Raw genomic sequence first — 25,583 nt, 5'->3', positions numbered from 1 at the left:
TCGCTTCTCTCTTCACTAATTTGGCGTCAAGGTCGCCACCTCGGTCATCCTGTGTGACTTTTGAGATTACAGTCCATCTCACGTCTCTTTCAGTGTGATTTTTGTTAAGCCAACGGTTCACCAACGGGGCATTAGGCACGTTCTTGCGTATCCTTGATTTGTGTTGTTGTATCCTTGTCCTTATCTCCTGGTTTGTTTTCCCAATATACAGTTTGTCGCATGGGCACAATATTCCGTAAACTACAAACTTTGTTTTGCAGTTTGAGAAGGAGTCATGTTTCCAATGGACCCCCTTGTGGGTAAAGAAATTCCCTTCGATTGTGGAATCGCAACAGACACATGGCCCACATTTATGATGTCCTTGTATTGGAGGCAAATTCAGAAGACTTCTTAGATCCTGACTTTTGGTTTTGGCAGTGCAGCTCGGACTAGCTGGTTGGCTATGCTCTTATCTTTTTTAAAAGCAAATAGCGGGGTCTCTTTGAGTGACACATCAAGATCTTTAATCAAATGCCAACTTTGAGAGATGGTCTTTTTGAGCCAGTTAGACGTTGGGCCATAGGTTGATACACATACAATCCTGTTGGTTTTGGATTTGACCTTTCTCTCCAGAAGTGCTTCGCGTGGGGTCCACCAAGCACGTTTGAGTGCTTTCTTTAGAAGTTTTTTTTGGGGTATCCTCTCTGGAGTAAGTTGTTCTTTAAATTTTCGGCATGGTGTAGGTATTCATCTTTGAAGCTACAATTTCGGCGAATTCGCAAGAATTGGCCGTACGGCAGGTTATCTTTTAGGCTGCGTGGGTGATTGCTTGAGTAGTGTAATGCTTTGTTCCTGTCCGTTTTCTTCTTGTAGAGTGTAGTTACTAGACTGCCGTTGCTGGGGTAAATTTCCACGTCTAGAAAAGGGATCTTATATTTGGAAAAGTTCAAGCTGAATTTTATGTCAGATGTTCTATTGTTTAACCAATTGACAAACTCATGGAGTTGCATTTCATCACCAGTCCATGTTAGAAACACATCGTCGATGTATCGGACCCAGTTCGTAATGTAGATTGTAAAAGGGTTGTTGTTATAGACGAATTGATCCTCCTACTTAGACATGAACAAGACTGCCAGCTCTGGGGCAAAAGGACACCCCATCGCAACACCTTTGGTTTGTAGAAAAAAATCATCTTTGAAACAAAAGTAGTTGTTCTTAAGGGCAAATGTGGCTAGTTCCATAATGAAATTCGTCGGGACCTTTTCAGGTTTAGGTCTACTGTTGAGAAATGACTCCAGGACTGCCAGACCCTCATCTTGTGGGATCTCCGTATAGAGTGAAGTGACATCCAATGTTGCAAGGAGATGGACATTTTCTTCAAAAACCATAGCGTTAAGTTTGGCCAAAAAATCTGTGGTGTCTTGTATATATGATTTAACGTCCTTCATAAAAGGTTTGAGAAAAAAGTCAACGAATTTGGATATTGACTCATTTAACGATTCGCACCCCGAGACTATCGGGCGTCCTGGGGGACTCTTCTGATCCTTATGAACTTTTGGAAGTACATAAAAGATTGGTATCCTTGGATTTTTATTCCTTAAAAAATCGTATTCCTTTTTTCCAAGGAATCCTTGATCAAAACCTTTTTGTAGAATGTTAAAAAGTTTGCCTTGCATTTCAACGGTGGGGTCCTTTGTGAGTTTCCGATAACAATGTACATTGGAGAGTTGTCTCATTACTTCCATGGTATACCGTTCGGTGGCCCAGATGACAATTGAACCACCTTTATCGGCTTGTTTGATTACTATGGACTGGTCGTTCTTAAGTGCGGCCAGCGCTTCTTTTTGCGCTTTCGTTATGTTGGATTTAACGAATCTCTTCCTTTTATTTTCTGCTTCGTTGATAGCTGATAACACAACTTTCTCAAAAAGGATAACCTCCTTAGGTGTTTTAGCTGACGGGGGGGCAGAAAGTAGATTTTTTCCTCCGGCCTGTTGTTTCACTGTTCTGTTCGGCAGGGTTATCCGAAAAGAACGTGATTAGACGTATCTTGCGACAAAATTCAATGAATTCCGTCTTCAATTGGACGAAATTTGTTGCTTTGGATGGCACAAATGATAAACCTTTTTCCAATACTCCCAGTTCATCCTGTGTCAGTGTTTTGTCTGAAAGATTGAAAATCGGTGAGCTGTTCTGTATCTGTGGTTCCCGCCAGGACAGAGCCACTTGTGTGCTTAATTCTTGTAATTTTGGCGTCTCGTGGACATTTCCCATGGCTGATTGGTAAATCTTGCTCTGCCTCGTTGTTTTTGGCGGCCCCGTCCTAAAAAAGACGGTTGTTGGAAATTTGATTGGTAATTCTGTTGAAAGTTGCCGCCAACTTTCAACAGAATTACCAATCAAATTTCCAACAACCTTTTTTAGGACGGGGCCGCCAAAAACAACGAGGCAGAGCAAGATTTACCAATCAGCCATGGGAAATGTCCACGAGACGCCAAAATTACAAGAATTAAGCACACAAGGGGCTCTGTCCTGGCGGGAACCACAGATACAGAACAGCTCACCGATTTTCAATCTTTCAGACAAAACACTGACACAGGATGAACTGGGAGTATTGGAAAAAGGTTTATCATTTGTGCCATCCAAAGCAACAAATTTCGTCCAATTGAAGACGGAATTCATTGAATTTTGTCGCAAGATACGTCTAATCACGTTCTTTTCGGATAACCCTGCCGAACAGAACAGTGAAACAACAGGCCTGAGGAAAAAATCTACTTTCTGCCCCCCCCGTCAGCTAAAACTCCTAAGGAGGTTATCCTTTTTGAGAAAGTTGTGTTATCAGCTATCAACGAAGCAGAAAATAAAAGGAAGAGATTCGTTAAATCCAACATAACGAAAGCGCAAAAAGAAGCGCTGGCCGCACTTAAGAACGACCAGTCCATAGTAATCAAACAAGCCGATAAAGGTGGTTCAATTGTCATCTGGGCCACCGAACGGTATACCATGGAAGTAATGAGACAACTCTCCAATGTACATTGTTATCGGAAACTCACAAAGGACCCCACCGTTGAAATGCAAGGCAAACTTTTTAACATTCTACAAAAAGGTTTTGATCAAGGATTCCTTGGAAAAAAGGAATACGATTTTTTAAGGAATAAAAATCCAAGGATACCAATCTTTTATGTACTTCCAAAAGTTCTTAAGGATCAGAAGAGTCCCCCAGGACGCCCGATAGTCTTGGGGTGCGAATCGTTAAATGACTCAATATCCAAATTCGTTGACTTTTTTCTCAAACCTTTTATGAAGGACGTTAAATCATATATACAAGACACCACAGATTTTTTGGCCAAACTTAACGCTATGGTTTTTGAAGAAAATGTCCATCTCCTTGCAACATTGGATGTCACTTCACTCTATACGGAGATCCCACAAGATGAGGGTCTGGCAGTCCTGGAGTCATTTCTCAACAGTAGACCTAAACCTGAAAAGGTCCCGACGAATTTCATTATGGAACTAGCCACATTTTCCCTTAAGAACAACTACTTTTGTTTCAAAGATGATTTTTTTCTACAAACCAAAGGTGTTGCGATGGGGTGTCCTTTTGCCCCAGAGCTGGCAGTCTTGTTCATGTCTAAGTATGAGGATCAATTCGTCTATAACAACAACCCTTTTACAATCTACATTACGAACTGGGTCCGATACATCGACGGTGTGTTTCTAACATGGACTGGTGATGAAATGCAACTCCATGAGTTTGTCAATTGGTTAAACAATAGAACATCTGACATAAAATTCAGCTTGAACTTTTCCAAATATAAGATCCCTTTTCTAGACGTGGAAATTTACCCCAGCAACGGCAGTCTAGTAACTACACTCTACAAGAAGAAAACGGACAGGAACAAAGCATTACACTACTCAAGCAATCACCCACGCAGCCTAAAAGATAACCTGCCGTACGGCCAATTCTTGCGAATTCGCCGAAATTGTAGCTTCAAAGATGAATACCTACACCATGCCGAAAATTTAAAGAACAACTTACTCCAGAGAGGATACCCCAAAAAACTTCTAAAGAAAGCACTCAAACGTGCTTGGTGGACCCCACGCGAAGCACTTCTGGAGAGAAAGGTCAAATCCAAAACCAACAGGATTGTATGTGTATCAACCTATGGCCCAACGTCTAACTGGCTCAAAAAGACCATCTCTCAAAGTTGGCATTTGATTAAAGATCTTGATGTGTCACTCAAAGAGACCCCGCTATTTGCTTTTAAAAAAGATAAGAGCATAGCCAACCAGCTAGTCCGAGCTGCACTGCCAAAAACCAAAAGTCAGGATCTAAGAAGTCTTCTGAATTTGCCTCCAATACAAGGACATCATAAATGTGGGACATGTGTCTGTTGCGATTCCACAATCGAAGGGAATTTCTTTACCCACAAGGGGGTCTATTGGAAACATGACTCCTTCTCAAACTGCAAAACAAAGTTTGTAGTTTACGGAATATTGTGCCCATGCGACAAACTGTATATTGGGAAAACAAACCAGGAGATAAGGACAAGGATACAACAACACAAATCAAGGATACGCAAGAACGTGCCTAATGCCCCGTTGGTGAACCGTTGGCTTAACAAAAATCACACTGAAAGAGACGTGAGATGGACTGTAATCTCAAAAGTCACACAGGATGACCGAGGTGGCGACCTTGACGCCAAATTAGTGAAGAGAGAAGCGATGCTCATCATCAAGTTTAATACATCAGTGGCTGGTCTGAATGAGCTATCCGAGATTTTTAATCTGTAACAATACCATCGGCGACCTGTCTCTCCAGTCAGCCAGGTTTGGCCGTCACCAACTAGGTTCTTGTCTCGAACACGCCCGATGGACCGACACTATCCATTAGCAGTACAGCTACGTTCCATACACGGCCGCATCTGTATTAATTGATATAACCCTTGTCTGCTGGATCAGAACGCCATTCACTGTGCTGTAATTACGAATAATTAGGTAAAACGCTACCGCACAATGAAAAGACCGGAACATCCACTTGTCTTCGCTTGAATTCACTTCCACCATCTGCCCTCCAAAAAGTGTGGCAATATGTTTTTCCTCATTGGCATAAGAAAAAATTGCGGCCGAACTACAAGTCCCATAACCCCCTGAAGCACTGACTTGTGATTCGTTATCGTCCAAGAACTACAAAATGGCGATTGTTGCAGCGCTCAAACACCGGTCCTCGTGCACGGTGTAGCTGGGATCCAAGGGCGCTTCCAAAGAAGAAGAATAAAAAGGTATTTCGTCCTCGCAGGAGGCTGTGAACGTGCGTTCGAGTTTCCGACTCAACATTTCGGAATACAATTGCCCACTGAATATGTTTCTGCTTTTGATGCAGTTTTCGGCCGAATAAACACCGACTCGCTGCTCTCGACTGCCCCAAGACAGTACAAGCCATTGTCGCCCAGGCTGAGTGAGGAACCACGGACGTTTATATGAGAGACCTCAGACAACTACCTGTAAGTTTGTCCCACGAATCAGCCGTCACATTAGCCATCAGCCATTAGGGTAGACGTAGGCTGTTCTTTCTGCCTTTTTTCCTACTCTAAAACACTGTTTTCTCTATTCTGCCGCTTTTAGATGCGTTCTTTCGAAGGCTAACCACCATCCATTTTAACTCGTGGGTGTGCCACCGCAAAGTGTAGGTAAGACTCCGAATTGAAAATTAGCAACCTTCTTTCAAATAAACTCCCACTGGAAGGGCCAATGGTCTAATTCAGTTCTGTATATGTTTTTGTTCCCCAGAAAGCTTTGGTCCTGATGAGAATCCCCGGTGAAGGGATTCGAAACGCGTAGACCTATCTCTGACTTGTCTTCGCCTTCAACATAAAAAAAACTCTTTAAAATAGGTTTTTCTAACAGTACAAGTGTTATTCATTGATGTTTTGCTTTTTGTATATAAATGTAAATTGCCAATTGAATGTTGTCTATTGTCTGATTGCTTGAGGTATGCTAGTTGTGTGGACATTTTACGTGTTTATGTAATGTAAATATTTGAAATGTATTTTTGTATGTGTTTCCTCTGATTTTTTGTGTATATCACTGAATCATTCTAAATACAACCGTGCAAAATAATAAGAAAAATTGCATAACATATTTTTGATTAAAATCAACCATAAAATGGACAAAATGGATTTGTTTAAGTCAGTTCATTTGTTTAAATTTGTCTGAAAGTGTAGTGCAGCATTGGCACCTTCCTTTGTTCTATTTTTGATTACTTTGACTTGGCCTTGCTGCCTTTTGAGTCAAAACCCAAGCTTGTCTTGCTAGTTTTAGTTTTCTTAGCAGTCGTTATTGTTGGTGAATTCAAGTGTTTTCGGGGTTTTTTTTTTTGCTGTGTGTGATCAGGAGGAATTCTCGGCTGTCCACATCAGAATGAGTTTGAGGCAGGTTTTGAGTCACTGAATATTGTGATCCGTGTAAGTTTTGAGAGAGTGGTGTGTCGCAGAGCTCAGACAGGGAGAGAGCCGTAGTTATGAATGAAGGAAGCATCAGGTCTGCCGGCTGCTCCCCAGGTAATGTTCTTATATTCACAATCATTCCTAGTGCTATCACTACATCCCAGTTGAGTGATTGGTGAAATCTGAGTAAAATGCACCAGATTTCCTAGGAAAGCACTCCCCCATTGCCAAACTACTGATTTCCATTGTGTTAATGTTCTTGTTCAAATCCCCCCCACTGAAAGGTGTGTGTCTGTCCGTCCGTCCTCAAATGTCACTCTGGCAGGTGATCTTGTCTGTTCCCCCCCCAACCCCCCCCCCCCCCCCCCCCCCCCCCCGGCTGTTCGAAGAAGCTTCGTATATGGGGCGTTTTTTCAGATGTCTGGTTTGGGAGCTCAAACACACATCTGGATGCTGCCAAAATCAGTTTCATCCTTCCTGATTCGGAAGAAAACGTACAATTCTGTCATTGCCCATCATAGGTTGACTAACCACAATATAAATAAAGCTCCACTCCAAATTGGGGCTCGAAACCTGTCCAATTCCCCAGTACCCAAATATATGCTAGTTCCTTTTGTCCAGTATTTTCTACAGCAACACTGAGGTGGTACCTCTAGGATGTGGTCCTGGAGCTTTCTGTACATCTGTAGAGCCATGCCGCTGTTTACTCCCAAATGGGACCCAGCCGAACACGTTCTGCCTGATGGGTCTAAACGTGGATGCTATCTCAAGAAGTAAAGGAAATTGGAAGGTGGGGGGAGTGGATCTACCAAAGAATACATCAATAAACACAATAACTAATTCAACCCTAAACCTCTTGCCTTAACTTAACCAGCCCAGACTAACCCCCATAGCATTATTTTTATTAATTCTCGTTTTCTAAAAATGGCTTGTCTTCTGTTTTTTTTCTCTCTCAGGGAATGCTTGATTTCCAGAAATGTGATGTTTCTCAACAACGTCACAACAACCCGAGCTAAAAGAAGTTAATAGTGTACTCATGCCAGCGCACCACATTCTTACCACCACACTAACAGACTAAAGGCCTTTGTTAGAGTTTTGCAGAACGAGAGACGTACCACAATTTGAGGCTCATGCCCCTCCAAAACCTTTGTTCCCAGATCCCATTTAGAGGTGGCAAACTGCAGATTATGCACTAGTGCAGGCACAGCTCAAGCTGCCAGTGCACAATCATTAGCATACATTGTACATTGGGAGGGTGTAACCTTTAGTGCATTACGAAGTCTGCGCTGTTTAGAGTGCAGCACATTTTAACTGCCTAGATCTGCCACGAATCGTAGCAACTCCCCCCACGTGCAGGTACAAATCTTCCTGTAAGCCAGAACCACATTTGCTTGTTTGATTTTTCATAAACAATCCAACATTGAGCAGGCGTGGCAGCCTGTCTGAAGTCAGTGCAGTTTTGATGAGCGTGCATCTCTGGCATCAGTGGCACCATTTTCTACAAAGAACTGTTCAACCATGGCACGGAATGTCTTAATTGGCCAGGCAGTCCTTCTCACGCCGACCTTGAAATTACTTCTTAAGTCCACGATCCAATAGCCTCCTTCCTGCTGTCTATGTATATGCATGTTTTTTGCAGATGTACTATACAAATAATCCTTGCCATAAAACTTAGTCTGTGTCAATAAAACCATTTTGAAATGTTTCTTTCCCTATATGCAAGATGACTTACGTCATCATCTTCCTTCTGTCTTTAGCTGCGCCACATGGAAGAGGATTTGCGAGACCACCAGAGAGCCCAGGATGAGTCTGTCACAAAGTGCCAAATTCTTGAACAGACCATCAAAGACCTGGAATATGAACTGGACACTAAAGCACATCTCAAAGATGACCGTTCCAGACAAGTGAAGCTCATGGAGGTATAAATAATTATTTGTAAAAAATTGCTATACAAACTCTGTAAATAATTGTTATTATTGCTTTACTCATTGATTTGAAAGTTCACCGTGCATGGTTCGATCCTGTTAGTAGGATTTGCAAATAGATTTTTCCAGTAGGTGTTTAGGTACGGTACAGCTGACTGACTTTTTAACTAAAAGTACGTTTCGTATTCAAAGGCTGTGGCACAGTGTCTGGTAAATGATTTATGTGGAGTATCTAAATTACACTTCATAATTTGATTAAAGGGTATTAATTGCAGTACTCTGCATCCTTTAATCTGTTTACAACATGGTTGTTCAGGATAATAAACCTAGTTAATCAGCTCACTTATGTCATAAAGAACTAGGAGGTGTTCAGGTCACTTCTGGTAGTGCAGCTATCTTGTTTGCATCTTGCTGCATAGTGAAAGTTTATTTTGCCAGCACAGCATGGTTGTGAGCTTTAGGTGATCAATTCCTTTAGTGCCTTGATGATCCCATTATCCAATGTCTAAATATTAATGGTTTTCAAGAATCCCTTTGTACTTTCAAAGTATGGTGTTCCCTTAAAGTAGCCAGGAAGAGCACTCATTGAAAGAAATGTACAGTTGGGTTTTCAGTAAAGTTCTAGGATGCGTATACTATGAGATGAGTGTGCTTCATAGGGTCAGTTTGGATATCACTGAGGATCTATCATATATTGCAAGAGTGTGTGTCAGAGGGTACGTCCGATTCAGAGCTAGGCATGATGCCATCGCTACCGAGATGGCTATTTGCAAGGTACTGACTGCAAATGCCCACGTACATTTTCTGTTCAAGCAGGATAATATTCCTTCTACTTAAGTACAGCATCCGTGTGTGCCTCAACTTTTATTTCATATTAATAGTGGTATTGAGGCAGAGAGGATTAGAGCCCATAACTAGAGCATATTTGTTGGTGTTCTGTTATACTGTTCTTGTGAATAGCCCATCCTCGGTCACATAAGTTGAAACCATATTCCTGCCATTTCCGTTGAAGAAACACATGAGTATGTACGCATGTAGAAGGTGTGCTACAGGCGTCCGCACCACCTTTGGCTCCTAACGTGTCTGTTGTTTTTGTTTGTGAGCCCTCCAATTGATAAGGACTAGCCAAGCTACAGTTAAAAGCATCATACAAAAAGGCTCTAAGAGGCAATTAAACATTCGAACCAATTACATAGTACAGATGCCAAGCACAAACAATTTGGAGCGAGAGGAGATCTTTAATTACTCATTTGGCTGTACTTGTTTTGCATCTTAACTTCTGAAATAAAGGATCAGAAAATTAAAGATCTCCTCTCACTCCGAATTTTTGTGCTTGGCATCTGTGCTTTGTACTTGGTTTGAATGTTTATATTGCCTCTTAGAGCCTTTTTGTGTGAAGTTTAATATATGTGGTTTATTGGTGGAAAACCATACTCTGAGGTGGGCAACTGTAAACTATTTTTGTGTCCTCATTGACAATTTAAAACAACACGAGTCAGTGCTCTGGAATGTTCCCCTGGCCATCATTGTTTAATTTCTACAGTTAAAAGCATATGTTTATTTAGACCTTAGTATTTTAAACAAGGATTATTAAAACAAGATAAAATGCAAATACAAAAATACTCCATTTAAAATTTTCTAAAATACATTTAAGACTCAGTTCATCCAAGCAATAAAACTACATTCACTAAAATCGTCCTTAACAATCAATCGACACATGGAACACGCCACATCAAGACATCTCATTTCAACCAATAATGTAATTGCTTGTCCCCTGTCCTTTATGTCATATTTGATAACAAATAGGTTTTAAGAAGGACTTCTGTTGAGCCAAAAACCACAAACAATCCACTAAGGTGGGAACTAAATCTCCCTTTGAATTCTTCATTCACCTAGCAGATTACCTCCTCTTTCTGACATTAGAACTTGGTTTAGCCCTCTGCTAAACCTTAGGAGGCTTCTATGCAAAGTGTTATTTGGGAGTCTCTCTAGATAGAGAAAAGTCTTGCCTCCGGGCCACAAGCTTATCAAGTGGGAGACTGAATGTTTCTTCCCCAGATATAAAAGATCCTTCTCCCTGGAAACCTGCTTTGTTCTTTTTAGCTCCTCCTTGCCCACCTCTATTGAATTAGTACCATCTGCTGATTCTATTTTTAGTTCCGTATGGCAGATTTGAATTCTCCCTCTAACTCCACGGGCCCAGTTTAGCTCACTTTGTCATATTTCCCTTTTACATACAAGGGAGATTTTGGGGACTTCACACTTCGTATTCGTATCCAAAATGTTATAATCTTTGCCAGTTCTAGATACGTCCACCCCATCAGGCCAGTTTCCACCCCAACTGCCTGTACTATAGAGGAGGGGGAGAGAAAGTAATTTTATCAAGCACTTTCCTTCTTCAAGATCCCAACTCTTTTTGCCCCTATGCCTAAAACCTCTGCACCATACTGAAATTGTGTCCATATCATGGCCTGATAGGCCACCAGCACTGGTCACATAGAAGCCCCCCTTAGTGATAATTGCATTTCTATAGCCCCACGATCGATTGAAGTGCCTTAGGTTGTGTTGAGGCCAGGTGGTTCTGTCGTCCTAAATCGTGGGGAAACCACACTCCTAAATATTTGTATTTTTTAACTCTTTCTTATATGACTTTATTTATTATCCAGGCCATATTTTTCAGTTGCTTCCCTATCTGGAGTACCTTGATCTTTTCTATGTTTATTTTTAATTTTTTCTCCTTACAATAATTCGCAGAAATATCTAATTTACTCTGAAGCCCAATACCTGTTCGGTCTAAAATCACTAAATCATCTGCATATAAAAGACAGCTAATATAGATTCCATTCATTTTCATGCTAAACACATTGGGTAAACTGAGGACTCTACTGAGAAGAGACAGGAACAGGGAAAATAATGTCTGTGCCAATGTACGCCCTTGTCTCAAACCATTTTTTATATTAATCCTCTTTGTAAGGGAGCCTTCACTGTCCAGGTCGACCTGGGACCAATTATTCCTATGAAGTTTCTGCAAAATTAAAAGCAAATCTGTTGGGATCCTGTAAGCCAATAATGCTTCCCATAGCAAAGTTCGATCAACAGACTCAAATCCTGATCTAAGGTCAACAATACAGGACCCCACACTGCTCTATAGATTTCTTGGCAATTGCCCACAAACTAAAACAATGATAGATTGTTGGGTGGTTCTCCTTGAAACCACCCTGTTCCTGGGGGATGATCGAGTTTGCTTCAGTCCACTCCTTTAACATCCCCTGAAGGACTTTTGAGAAAACGTTCCCACTTATGTCCAACAGGTTTATTTGTCTATAATTTGCTGGGTGGGCATACTCGTCTTTTTTTTTTATATATATATATATCGGCTTGATCACTGCTCCCTTCCAACCATCCGGAAATATTCCTGCCAAGAGTATTCCCAGGAAGAGGGTTTAAAACAAGCCTGTCCACCATGCAATATTTGTTTTCATTATGACTGCCGGCAAGTTGTCCAGACCAGTAGCCCATGTAAGTTTTTGCATTTCAATAGTTTTCTTAATTGTTAGCTCTGTGAAGCACTCTTTAGTCTTCTTTTTAATATGGAATCTCATAGGGGCTGCACAGCTATGACATCCTTGTTATAAGCCTCCTCCAGGAATTCCACCCACACATCCTCACCTGCGGGACCAACATTTTGACTCCCACTCTGCACTAGCCTCATGAATTTCCTTATATATTTATGACTATATGGTCTCTATCATTGTTTTCCAACATTTTACATTCAATTTCCACTTTTTCCTTGCAACTAGATTTTTATATTCATTCTTTAAACTACGGAGACATAGTCTCCTTATTTTATTTCTTGAAGAGCTAGTGTGCCTTTCAAGGTTACAAATGTTGCTTTTTAAAATGCTGTCCAGTTCCTATCATATCTTCATGGATTTAAGTTTATTCTGTGTGGTTTTAATGGCCGACGCTTTTATTTTTAAGCAAGCGACAACCTTTTTTAATTTTTTCATCATACCAGGATAGCAGGTCAGAAGATACCGTCTCTGATATTAGTCCTACATATTTAAGTTGCAGGGCCTTTAAATGGCTTAAAGCTTCTCTAAAAGCCTAGTTCACGGGCCCTTAGAGCATCCAACCTTTAAAGAGGGAGGTCTCTTTTCTGCCTGGATACAGTACCCAGGTTAAAGGTTGAACTTAATGGTTAGTGATCACTCCCCTCCAGTTGGAGAACCTCCACATTTCTAATTAGTTTGAATGCCCTTATCTGAATGAACTCATAATCAATTGGTCAATTCCGAATTGCCAAACCGGAAAGTTTTCCTGGCAGGGGTGTCCCCAGGGACTCGACCATTTAGACTCACAAAGCCATTTGACATAAGGAAGTCTAACAAAGCTACGTCCCTCCCTAAGGCCTCGTCGGGTGCGGAGTAGACATATTTTATATTAAAAGCAGCTAAACAATCCTCTTATTTTTCCTCCACAGTCCCGGAAAGCAGTTTGTGATTAAAATCTCCTGTCAGAATGAACAGATCTTTAGGATACTCCGCACTTATATTGGCCACATCCTCCTTGAACAATTCTAAAGTTTCCTTCTAATTAGAAAAACTTCGCACATGCATATAGTGTTTCAGGATAATGATACATTTCCCTCCCATACATGCACTCTGCAATTTAATCCCACAAGCAAGAAGCCAATTGCTTTTTGTTTGAATTTCCCATATGCTTGAGGCAGTTTTGGTGGATACCAACTTTACCAGACCCCTTGATTGTCGTCCCGAAGAGCTACCTACTGCCTTCGCATAGACCACCAGAAAGCTATCTGCGGGGGTGCTCTGCACAGCCATGACTCCTGGAAGCGCAAAATTTTATACTAATCAATTATTTCTTCAAACACCTGTAGCTTCATGATATTGTTCAACCCATGGGAGTTCCAGGAGAACAAATTAATGCTGTGTAGAGGGCCCCATACCTAATCCACATTACATAGATTTGTCCATTCATCCACAGCCTCTTACCAAGCCGGACAATCACGCCTATTTTGATCAAAGGGCATTACCTTATAGCTGCATCTGTCATCTTTGGGCAAGACTATTTGGAGTCTTCCTTTACTACTTTTCACTATGTGCCTATAGCTTACGTGACCCTCCTGCTGTCCTCATTTGAATTGGTTTGTCTCAAGTCCTCTGTGATGTTGCATAAAACCCATGTTTTGGGGAGCAGCCTGGACTAAGCGAGTTTCCCTAGATATTTTCACCCCTTGACATTTTAGCTCAGTTTCTGCTTTAAGAAGGGTATCTCTAATTAACCCTAAAAACAACTAAATCTTCGTAACATCCTTCCTGTCTCTGTTCTCCCGGAAGCCCACTTGTTTCAGATCAGTTGTGGAGACTGCATATAGACTTGGGCAAAGGGGGGAGGAGGTGGGATCTATTTAGGGTATTTAGCTTCTTTAACCTCTTCCTTCGCCTGATTCCTAAATCTAGTTCTGGGTAAACCTTTAGGGAGTTTACCTCCTTTCCCCGGCCCTCCTTAAGTCCAAGGTAGCAGGAACCACCCACCTCCGTGACCTTACTCGGATGTTGTTACTCTTCTAGGACGAATCTAAATTTGGGCGCATATGCCTTTCTTCCCACTTCGGGTTCCACCCTTCTTTTTTTCCGGAATGGATCCTGCAATCTATCCCGATTATAACTCTTTGACTGCCTTTTGGCCCTCTGGGATCCTGTCAGCTTGGTCAACTTGCTCAGCCCAGTAGAGAAGACACTTTATCCTTTGTTTATATATGTTTTTGCTGGGATAGGCCAGCTGCAGGGCAGATAATTCACCTTTACCATGGGAGGTGCCTATACCGCCGCCGTTCCTCCTCACTAAACTACTGACTATGGGTAGGGACTTTAGCGTTACACATGAGGTTTTCTCATTCCCTTCTTTTTCGGTCACACAATGCGTTCCTGTTTTTTATATATTTGTTCAGTCTTCTATACCCCAGACCGGAGAATAGCCATAACAGCAGCCTCTATCCTTAAGTAGCTTCTAATGTTTTGATATGTACACTGAGTGCAGCCCTTCGGAACTTTGGGTCATGACCGTAGATTTGGCAAACTCACCCCTTATACCTCCAGTATCAACCCCCCACTCTGATCAGGTATACACTTGACCACACCCTTGACAGCTATGAACATGCACATTATTTCCTTTCTCAGTGTCACTCTAATGTATGCAAAGGCATTGTGATGTAGTCAGAGCTACATATGTCAACACATCACTACTCCCCCAGAAACACCCTCTGGGACCAGAATATGCAAATGTCTCTGAAACTTTGTCACTGCAGTGGAAGCAAAGACACTGTGACTTAGTCAGTTACACTCAGGTACATGTTTCGTACACCACCACTTACCCTAGACACACACAAGGGACAATTGGCACCAGAGAATTCTCTTTATCACTGGCTCGGTGTCATGGAGGTGGAGACAAAGGTACTATGATGTGTGTAGCACATCACCTCTACCCAGGACACATATTAAGGGGCAAACTCAGGCACAGAACATGCACATTGTCACAGACTTAGTGTTACTCCAATGGAGACAAAAGTAGTATATCATTGCCAGTGCCACACAAAGGGACATATGTTGGCACATTAACAATACCCTCGGCACACACCTTCAGGGACAGAACATGCTCACCATCATAAAACTGTGCCACACCAGTTAATGCAAAGTCACAATGACCTCTTTGTCACCCAGAGATGTCCGCACACTACCACTCACCTAGATACTTACACGGGCGCACACTCTGTGACCAAAACATGCTCACAGTCACTGACTGGCGTAGAGAGTCCCACCCAGGAACATGCCTTTGAATAATGCCACTCACTCAACCAGTATTTACTCCTTGATTGATTCAGTCAAACAACACTAAAGTGAAAGGCACACTGTCACAGTTAAGGTCTTGGGAATGCATACCACCCTTACACACTGACTCTTACTAAGATACACACTGAGAGGCATAGTAAGGAAGCTCAATAAACACACCATGTTAGACCTGGTGACACATTCAATGAGTCACATATATTCAAAGGTGGTGGCAGAGCTTATTCTGGGAAATAAACTGCCAGTGCTGCTGAATGTTGGGGTTGCCAAATATCAAGGCTGTGTAGTCCACTACCAGATACTCTATGCCCTTATATCTCACTCTTTCTTGCCTGTTCTTTTTTTCCCCTGCTTTCTCCCTTTGTAACGGTTTTTCTATTTTTCTCTACTTCCTTATTTCCCCTTTTTCATGTTTTGTCTTGCTTGCTCTGGGTCAAAGGAAATAGAAGTGTCGGTCCCCAAGATTGAGTGCCAGTGGGCCCCACCTGCATCCACCAGCTCAAATTAAGCACTGGGTTTAAGGGCACAGTCCGAGGCATACTCCTAAATCCTGTAGAGTTTCCTGTCAAGTTAAAAGATGTAATAAAGCAAGTAATTGAGTTTAAAAAGTCAATGCACCTTTCTTCAGATCAGCTTGACAGTACTAATTGAAAGGAGAATAACAGACCTATACACATTTTAAAATGTTTCTCACGCCGGCTGCACAGGATCGCCATCAGTTTGTGACCCTTTGTTCATTTTTCAAAGTCTGGTAGAGCACACACCAGCTACAGTAAAACACTGGAGTATTATGAGGGATTAGAGGAAGTGTGGAAAGTTCTACAAGGTGCGGTCACACTTTGGATCTCAACCAATAAGAAAAAGGAATACAGTGAAGTATCAAGTGAAACAGAACTGACCGCTTTAAGTAAAGGCGAATGGTGCTTCGTTTGAGACCGTACTGATGGCTGTAAACAAAGGTGAAGGGTACATGCCTTGAAACGTTAGAATTATGATAGGAAAGATACGAAACTCAAGTGGCATGTGATTGTGATTCAAAATATATATTTTTTTATGAATCTGACACTAGGGCATTACAATAGGCAAATATTTTTTAAAAATTCAAAAATGCATGATAGTAGCAAGACTAAAATTGTGCCACACTTTTCTTGAAATATACCACCTAAGCAACGTCTTATTGTTCATTTGTATGCAGGGATGTGCAGCTGTCCAGTGCTGCATGTCCTTTAAGCAGGCTGCCTCTGTAAGGCGGTATAACCTGTACAGAGGAATTTACAATTCCGCATGCCTAAAACACATAACTCAACATTGAATTGTGAGGCATGCGTTAAAGAAAAAAAGTGGAAAACTGGTACTTTGAGATTATTAAATGTAATAATAAGGTAGTGGAAAGCATAAAAGGACATCAAATTACAAGGATAGGGGAAAATAGAAAAGAAACGGTATGATTAACCAACATAAGATTCGCAGGTCGAGCTCAACTCGAATAAAAAAAAGTATTTATTTTATTTTATGCAGCGCAAACTAACAGCCGAGGGCGTCTAGGCGCTTAGTTGACGAAACCTAAGGTAACAGTCGAGAGATACTAGAAACTTATATAACGGTGAGGAGCTGTATGGTGAATAACCAGGTCTTGAGGCCTTTCCTAAAAGAGAAGATCAGGAGAGTTCTTAAGCTTGATGGGCAGACGGTTCCATAATCTGGCAGTGACGTTGACAAATCTTTTGCCTCCCCAGTTCGAGAGTCGAGAGCTGGGCACCACTACAAGCTTTTGGCATGCAGACCGATGGTTTCTAGAGGGGACATACCAGCGAAACTGGTTTAATAAGTAACCCGGGCCATGATTATGAAGGGGCTTAAATACATAAAAAAGGAACAGCATAAAAAAAATCTGCTTCCTATCAGTGATTGGCAACTAAAAGAGCCTTTAGGTGAAAGTAGGGCTTGATAAATGTTTTAATATGGTGCAGTGGGGGTTGTGTGCCTGCAGCAAGTTGGGAGCAGAACACGGCTGCATGCCAGGCCCTGCTACTAACCATTGCTGCTCTTGGCCAAAGGCTGTGGCGAGCAGGCCTTACTGTGGTGGCTTTCCTGTAGGCAGGCCCTGCACCCAACCATCACTGTGCACAGCCAACAACCATGCTGGGCAGGGTTTACCTGTTCACAGGTTGGGCGCGCAGGGCCTGGGTGTAAGACAAACCCTGTGGGCAACCAACACTGCACCCAATCCACACTGTGCATGGTCGAAGGCTGTGTACAGCAATGGTTGGAAATTAAATGTATAATTAAAAAACCCAATGAAATTCACTAGGAAATAAAATTTGAGGTAAAAACAGTTATGGATCTGACTTAAAACCTCAAATTCACCAGTTTGTGGCACAAATTATAAATGTATGCCTCTCCTTTGCACTGCATATGACAACACTGATGACTAAGGACAACGTTAATAAAATCATTTATGGCATCACCTTTGACATTAATTCTTGAACCATACCTCATGCCATCATCTGGAGCTGCATATGGCGTCACACATTACAACACTAGTGTCATCACAAGTGAAATTGCTGCACCAAAAAAAGGAATTTAGGAAACAAAAAAGACAGATACACATTGGGTTAGGTGTAGGACTGCAGCCAGATCATGTGGCCAATCCCCACTCAGCATTGGATTGCCTGCCAGGTGTGGATTGGGCACATAGCCTAGATGGAGGCCAGGCCTGCAGGCAACTGTCACTGTGCACTGAACGTTGCTCCCTACACAAGTAGTGCTCAGGTTTTGAACATAAACCAGGTGTGATGAAACATAGTTCCACAATAGAACACTGAGTGAGGACTTTGGGAGGATTCAAGGAGGTGTCGGTTGGTTGTGCCAGCTGATGGATGGGGTGTAAATAAACAGCCTCGCGGCTTACTAAAAAAATTACCTTGTGTGGACCCTTTGTTCCTCGTTACATTGCCGACGATTGCCGTATAAATGCGGTTTAACTCACCTCAACATCGTGGTCGTGAGGTGCGGAGTGCGGCACTGTGCTGCATGGTGGAGCAGCTGCTGAAGAGGCGGTGTGTCTGAGCTTGACATGCAAGACACCCAGGCTTCACTTCACAGGCGTCGCGCTGTTTACTGGAAGTCTGCAGATCATGGAGAGAGTTACTGCTGCAGCGGAGAGCAGTTGGATGAGCGTGTGACTGGTGAAACACATTTGGGGCTGTGCGTTTCACCAAACTGCCTGATGTGCCAAGCGTGTCACTGCACAGTGTGAAGAAAAGCTCTATAAGTTGGAGAATTAGATGGGAGTGTTTGCGCCCATATGACGTAGCTGAACAGCGAAGCGATCGCAACTGGCCTTAAAAACAGGACCTAGGGTTTGCGTGATCATGTTGGCGGCCATTTTTTTCGTGGAGGAGATGAATCTGACTTGCGTGTGTCAAGGTCGGTCTTAAGGAATTTTGGGCGGATCCTAGGCTGTGGCATCACTGGTTTTGACTACGTGGGAGCGGTGACAGCCACACCCAGATGCTTGTCAGGATCGGTCACAGGCACACCAGTTTGTTTTTATATAACATGGAGTTCCATATCTTTTTAATTAACGTGGGAGTGGTGACAGGCAGATCTGTAGGCTTGTCAGGATCGGTGACTAGCACACCAGTTATCTGTGGAGGTGTTATGACAGATTTGTTCATAGGTTTAATGGTCTATAAAATGTCATTACATTGTTGCTATCTTATATATATTGTATAGGTATTTGCATTGGGGCATAGTATTGAACGCAGTTGGGTTTTGGAGTAAGCACTTCTGCAAAGTTATTTTTGTTGGTTTAGTCATCATTTGAAATTTTGGGTGACCATGCAGATTGTTACAGCACCCCTATTATTTTTGTCAAATCCAGGAGACCCACCAGTAAAGTGACAAATGGAAAAAGATTTTTGAAAATTATGCCAGGGTTTGCGGCACAAATCTGAGTGCAAAACGTAAGCAGGCGCTGCTGCTTCACTGTTTGGGTGGTGAGGGACAGGAGATTTTCAAAACCATGCCACAACTGAGTGCTTCTGTCCAAAGAGGGTTGAATGAATATGAAGTGTGTATTATGCAACTTGATCTTCATTTTTTACCAAACGTGAACACTCTTATGGACCAGTACTATTTTGGGTTGAGAGAGCAAGGGAAAGAAGACGGTGGAAGAATTTGTGACTGGTTTGAGAAAATTGGCAGCTAGCTGCAAATTTTGTGCGCTGATAGTAGAAAGGATATGCGACCAGTTCATATTGAAATGTTCCAGTGATAAAATTAGGGAGGAGTTGTGGTTAAAAGATGAGCCACGACTTGAGGAGGTTCTTGGTCATTGCCAAATGTGGGGTAATTGAGCCAGTAGAGGCATTGGAGTGGCTGGCCCTGATTGTGGTGGCCAAGAGGGGTAACAACGAAATTCACCTATGTGTGGACCTTCGAGCACTAAATAGAGGAGTTGTAGTGGACACATTTTCACTTCCGAATATTGATGAAATGGTGTCAAATTTGGATGGGACTAATTATTTTACCACTTTGGAACTAGCCTCCGCATATCATCAGGTGCCTTTGGATAAAACATCTCAAGACTTGACTGCATTTATAACCACTAGAGGCTATTGAAGGCAGGTTTAACCCTGCAATGTAACAAATGCAAGTTTGGTGTGACAGAGGACAACTATTTAGGGCGTCGCATATCGGGCACTGGTATTAACCCCAAAAAAGGAATTAGTTAACACTTATAACTTAATTGAAAGAGCCTTGTTCTAAGGAAGATTTGGCATCCTTTTTGGGTATGGCTGAATTATACAGCAAATTTGTAAAGAATTTAGCTGACAAAACAAGTCATCTTAGAAGTTTGTTGTGCAAGAAAGTGGAGTTTTGTGGGATCATGTGTGTAAGAAAGAATTTGCTAAGGTAAAAAATTATCTGACGAGTGCTCCTGACCTTTAGGCTTTTGTACCAGGTGATGACACATTCATTGTCACAGATGCAAGCAATAAAGGGTTGGGCGCTTTGCTCATTCAGAAGAGAGAAGGTCCGGAACGCCTTATTGCCTGTGCTTCAAGATGCTTGAAAGGTGCTGTGTTAAATTACTCTGTCATCAGAAAAGAAGCACTTGCCATTTTTTGGCCATTAAACAAATTCAGAAAGTTTGTGTGGGTCCCCAAAAATTAATGCCGATGACCTCCACAAGCAACCACAGGGTCAAATTAAGTACTGGTTAGCAACATAGTTGCAGATTCAGACTGCAAATAACAAGGTAGACCCACAATCAAAAACATTAATAGCAAGCACAAAGCACAAAGAGTAGAGCTATGTTATCCCCCTTGGAAAATTGAAAATTAATAAATAGTTCAGTTCACAAGATAGATATGAAAAACACGACACATAGTGGTACTTGCACAAAAGTACATAGAAAAAACCATGGTAAACTAAAGATAAAGGAAATTGGTAGTCTAAGGTAAGTAAAAATTCACCAAATAGTCGGAAAAATAAACAGAGGGAGAATACAAAATGCTACCCATAAATAAAGACGTTTTGTAAAAAACACTCCACACAAGACCAACAAACATGGATGTCTATGGTGATGTCATAAGTAATGTCAGAAATGATGTCCTTTGTGATGTCATAAGCAGTGCAACTAGGTGGAGCGAGATATGGTTCAAGAACTCATGTCTTAAGTGGTGTTATTAATGTTGTCACTTGTATCAATGTTGTCATATGTGATGTCACAAAGTTGTGGTTTGGGACTTAACTATCAAATCTCAGAGGTTTTACTCCTTTGTTTTTAAAAATGCATATTAACTTACCTGCAAAGTTAAAAGGTACTGCTGTGTGCTCTTGAAGTAAGTGATATAATTACCTGCAATCCCAGAAAACATCTGAAAAGTGTAAATGTGGAAACCATAATGCTAAAGTTTCCTGTGAGGGCAGGGTAGGGGTTGTCATGTGGCCTGACTTTGACAGAGTGGCCTGATTTGGTACAGCGGCTCCTGGTGTGGCTCCAGTCCAGCGTTCTATACTCTTTGGTTCAGGCATTGTAGAGTTCAATTCTGAACTACACAGAGAAGCTGCATCTTGCATCTAATCCTGGATCACTCTCCTGAAGTCAACACTTTCCTTTCTGGAAGACTGGCTTTAAGCTTGGTAGCAACCGGGGTCACATAGCAGCTCTTTGAGTGCTCTGCTGAGCCATGGCTAAGAAGTGCTTGGGACTGGAACAATGTGTGGTGGCTTGGATCCCCCTTTTGTACACATTTACCAGTCAGGGAGTGTGAATCCACTGTGTCATGTTTAAGAAATGGTCTGGGTTGGTTCTCTTTTAAATATAATTATTATGCTTCTCACTGGACCCAGCCTTTGTGTAAATTGATGCATCTTACAGAATGTAGCACTCGGACTGGCTCCAAGATTGAGTTCCTACAACTTGCTACACCAGGAAGTGTGAATCTCTGCACCAGGCTGTCATTCACCTTCCAGAAGCAGTAATTAGTCAGACAAAGAGACAGGCCATGCCTAGGAACAGCGTCATCTTGAACTAGTGAAGCTGCAAGTGGGTAGCGTAAAGAGCACAACTTGGTGCGACCCACCAGGTCAAAGAAAAGGTTCTGAACCTTTGAATCAGCATGGACAGGCTTAGGCCTCAGCACACATACTAGTCTATTGTGGCAGGCTGGTGAACAACATTCAGGATACCAGTTTCACATGTAGTCATTTCACTCGGGTCAGGGGGTACATGCATGTTTAACATGCATGGGACATTCTCGCTCAAAAAGCCAGTAAGATAGCTCACTGGTGTTGACATCCATATTTGTTGCTGACTTATGCAGTGGCAGGTTACAAGCTTGAATTATGGCAAGGCCATTCTTCTGAAGTCAGTAAATTGAGTACCATTAAATTGGGTATTAGTGACAACTGTTTACAGTAATTAGAGACCGAGAATTGCAGTAGATTTGTTGAACCACTGCAGTAACTCCCAACGTACCTAGAAGATGCTGTGTTGATTGATACTGCAACAATATGTAAAATGCTTATGAAAGGAGGAGCTCTCTGATTACTTGCATTGCTCAGGTAGGCTGGCCTGTCTTACACTATACTTGACATGTAACATCTCAGAGGCAATGCAATGAAAAGGCTTCACCGACTGAGCATTGTAATGGTAGGTGCAGCCACTCTATTACAGTCACAGCAAGAATAGTTAGGAAACACACATTGAATGTTTGTTGTCATTATCTACAGTTTGCTATCTGTTCCTAGTTGGCTTGGGTAATGCAGATTAACAATGTTAGAAGTAAAGCATTTTTAAATGTACTGCATTGTTTTTTTCCGGCATATACCTGTAAATAAAGTACAGAGTGTGCAACGAAGAAAAGATGGACCATCCTAACTAAAATGCCACGGAGCTGAAATAATTGAAAAGAATACCTAGTCATGTAAATTGTGAGATGTGAAACAAATATGTAAGGAATCATTGTGAATAGTTTGCAAAACACACAACTTATCGAAAAGAGCTTTTATTTTCACTTCAAACTAAAGTTCGAATCCAAGTTGCCCGCTATATCCAAAGTAACCATAATGGGCGAATAGTTGGTCAACAATGATATACGCTCATACTCATGCAACTGCGAAAAGTGCCATTGAGTTTTCATGAAGGCCAACGCTGAGCCAGCCAATACTAATTCTAACCTATATGGAGTGAAAATAAATATGGACCAGCAAGAAAATGTTTCCAAGTACATCATTTACCTTAAACCTGTGTATGAAAGCATAGCAGAAATCCTGGCACTTGCGTACTTGTTTGTAATCTGATAATGGGAACAAATATTCAGTCTTTGGTTTTTTTTTTTAGGACAAGCTGTCGCAGCTGGAAATGGAGCTTGATGAAGAAAAGAACAATTCTGATTTGTTAACTGAAAGAATCACCAGGTCAAGAGAACAGGTACAGGCTCTGCTAAGAGGGATGCAGAGATTTTTGTGCTGCAGTAATGTAGTTACACCAATGAAAATAGATTTGAGGTGCCTTTCCCACCCTATGGCCATATTTAAGCCAAATAAATTGGGGTATCCTTCAGCTCTGTAAACCACAACCTGTTCTTTAAACAATAATGAAAGTCTGAACATTGCCATACTTGTGGTTTGCATAGAAGGAAACTAATTAAGATTCTTATAGAAAGGATGTTTTAGTGAAGTAGTTTCGCAATCTTCAGTATGAAGTGTCGAACCACCATGTTAATAGGAAGCACTTTGTATGTGAAATCATGAGGGGGTAACCAAAGAAGAACTATTCCACCAATAGGGCAGTTTTTTGACCCTGCTCCCCGTGGGAACAGTCTAGGACGAACTGCAAGGCTAGTTCCCCCCTGGACTGGAAACAAGCATCCTGGGACTGGGTTCAGGGTTTCAGCCCTCATCCGCCAGGCTAGTTTGACTCCAGTGGCATGGAGAGCACTGCACCCACGTCTGGGCATACTCGTCCCACTCCGGGTGACAAATGCAAAAAGAACAAATGATGGACAGAATCCTGAACAATGTAAAACATTCACCAAATAGGACAGTTTTTTTGTCTGGAAGGTAGGAGAGTCAAGAAAGTGAAACTTATTTATCCCATGTTTTGTGAGAAGTACGTATGTTTCAAAAAGAACAAATGATGGACAGAATGCTGAACTATGTCAAACTTTCACCCCAGTACAGAGATCTGGGTCTAAATCCATTGTTTGTCTGCTCCCCATGCCATTCCAGTTTAAACCCAGCCATATGCAAATCAGTCTTGACCCTGTGCCCAATGGGAACAGTCCAGCCCGAACTGCCAAGCCAGGTCCTCGCTGGACTGGAAACAAGCATCCTAGGACCGGTTTCGGGGTTTCACCCCTGATCAGCCAGAGTAGTTTGACTCCAGTATGTACGTTTCAGCAAGATGAGTTCCGTTGTGGATGCTTGTCTGAAATCGTAAGCTCAAGTAATGAAGCTGGGGTGTTGTTTATCCCCAGTTTCTATCATCATGATTAAGAATATCTGGGTGTTCTTTTAATGGAAACCAATAACTGTAGATTTTGAAGTGACTAGATTAAAAAATGCTTTGTTTCATGCTTCTTTTAAACAATTGCCTTATCCAAGAGAAGTATCAGAAGGACAACTGAGTTTTCCTGATTGTACTTCTGTCAGAAAGTAGAGCAGACTGAATCTTTAGCCTTATGCTGGCTTCTGTGCCCATTACATTTACCTTTAGTGTTAAGTAATCACCCATTGTCAGTGTTTGCCAGAAATGCCAGCCAAGATGTGAATTCCTTTGACATAAAGTCACTACTGTCTTTGGACTAATGGATTAGTCATCGATGTTGTGGCAAAGGTATTTAAAAATTGTCATTCTGTAGACTGGCAGCAGGCAGGTAGAAGCTGGGTAGAGGATTTGTTTTTGTTTTTTTACCTCCCTTAGATCATATTAAAGGCAGCAGTGTCACTATCTAAGTGGAGAAACGTGGCCTAGGCTACACATTTTCTACACTTTATCGGATCACCATTTATATTTACAGGAATGCATTACCCATGGTAGAGACACTCCGTTTGGCTGGTGTTCTCCTTTAGGAAATTGTATTTTCATTAGGCAATACTTTTTGCAGCATCTCCTCTCATTTTTAGAGTTCTTACCTTGGCAAATCTCTGAAAACTATTTGACTCTAATGAAGGCTTGTATCTCTCTACCTGTTAACTAAAACAGTATTAAATGTATTGAAATGCTTTTCTGGTTCTCTCTGCGGTTGGAAATGATAAAGAAAGCCAGTCTTCATAGTAGGCAAACTAGGAAAACATTGACTAGATGCCAATACAAATGTTTAAAAAATTAGTAAAATATTAACTTTTTGTAAATTAGTAATTGCACATGTATTCTCCTTTACAGAAATAATAAAACCAAAACATCAAAGGAAGCCTTCTCTGAGAGAAGACCTTATTTCCATAATGACATGTTTTGAAATCTTAGACGCACAGACTACGTGTCATCCTTAAAGGAAAACCCCAGTCTTAATCAAGACTGTGAACCACACACACTGCACATCTTGCAAGCCTATATTTTAAAGATGACATTAAACATATGAAAAGGAAACTATGTATGTTCCTCACTAATTGCTTTTGCTCATTGCTCGGTCTTTATATCATCTCACCGTGGGCCTTGGATTGTTGTCCGTGGCCGGGGTGCATCTCATAATCCGGTGGATGCAGCATACCATGTTTCATGAATCAGTACTGCGACTAGGCTCTGTGTCAAGAAGAGGGAAGCCTGAAGCCCCTCGCATGTAACGTTTTGCTGTTATGTGAAACCCAGAACCTTGCATTGGCATCCTGTATGCATGTCAAGTGTGTCT

The 25,583-nt window shown here is 41.7% G+C and overlaps 1 protein-coding gene across 2 annotated transcripts in view; it reads left to right on the top strand.

Moving 5' to 3' along the window:
- Positions 1 to 25,583, top strand: part of CGNL1 (cingulin like 1) — a 413,622-nt gene that overhangs the window by 268,040 nt on the left and 119,999 nt on the right. For both annotated transcript variants that reach the window (XM_085644099.1, XM_085644098.1), the window contains exons 13-14: positions 8,183 to 8,344; positions 23,075 to 23,164. In XM_085644099.1, coding sequence (XP_085500225.1) covers positions 8,183 to 8,344; positions 23,075 to 23,164 — 252 coding nt within the window. The remainder of the gene's footprint in view (positions 1 to 8,182; positions 8,345 to 23,074; positions 23,165 to 25,583) is intronic.

This window comes from Triturus cristatus, chromosome 3_1, assembly GCF_964204655.1.
Source record: "Triturus cristatus chromosome 3_1, aTriCri1.1, whole genome shotgun sequence".
NCBI classification, from domain to species: domain Eukaryota; kingdom Metazoa; phylum Chordata; class Amphibia; order Caudata; family Salamandridae; genus Triturus; species Triturus cristatus.
This window is presented reverse-complemented; position numbering and strand designations above follow the sequence as displayed.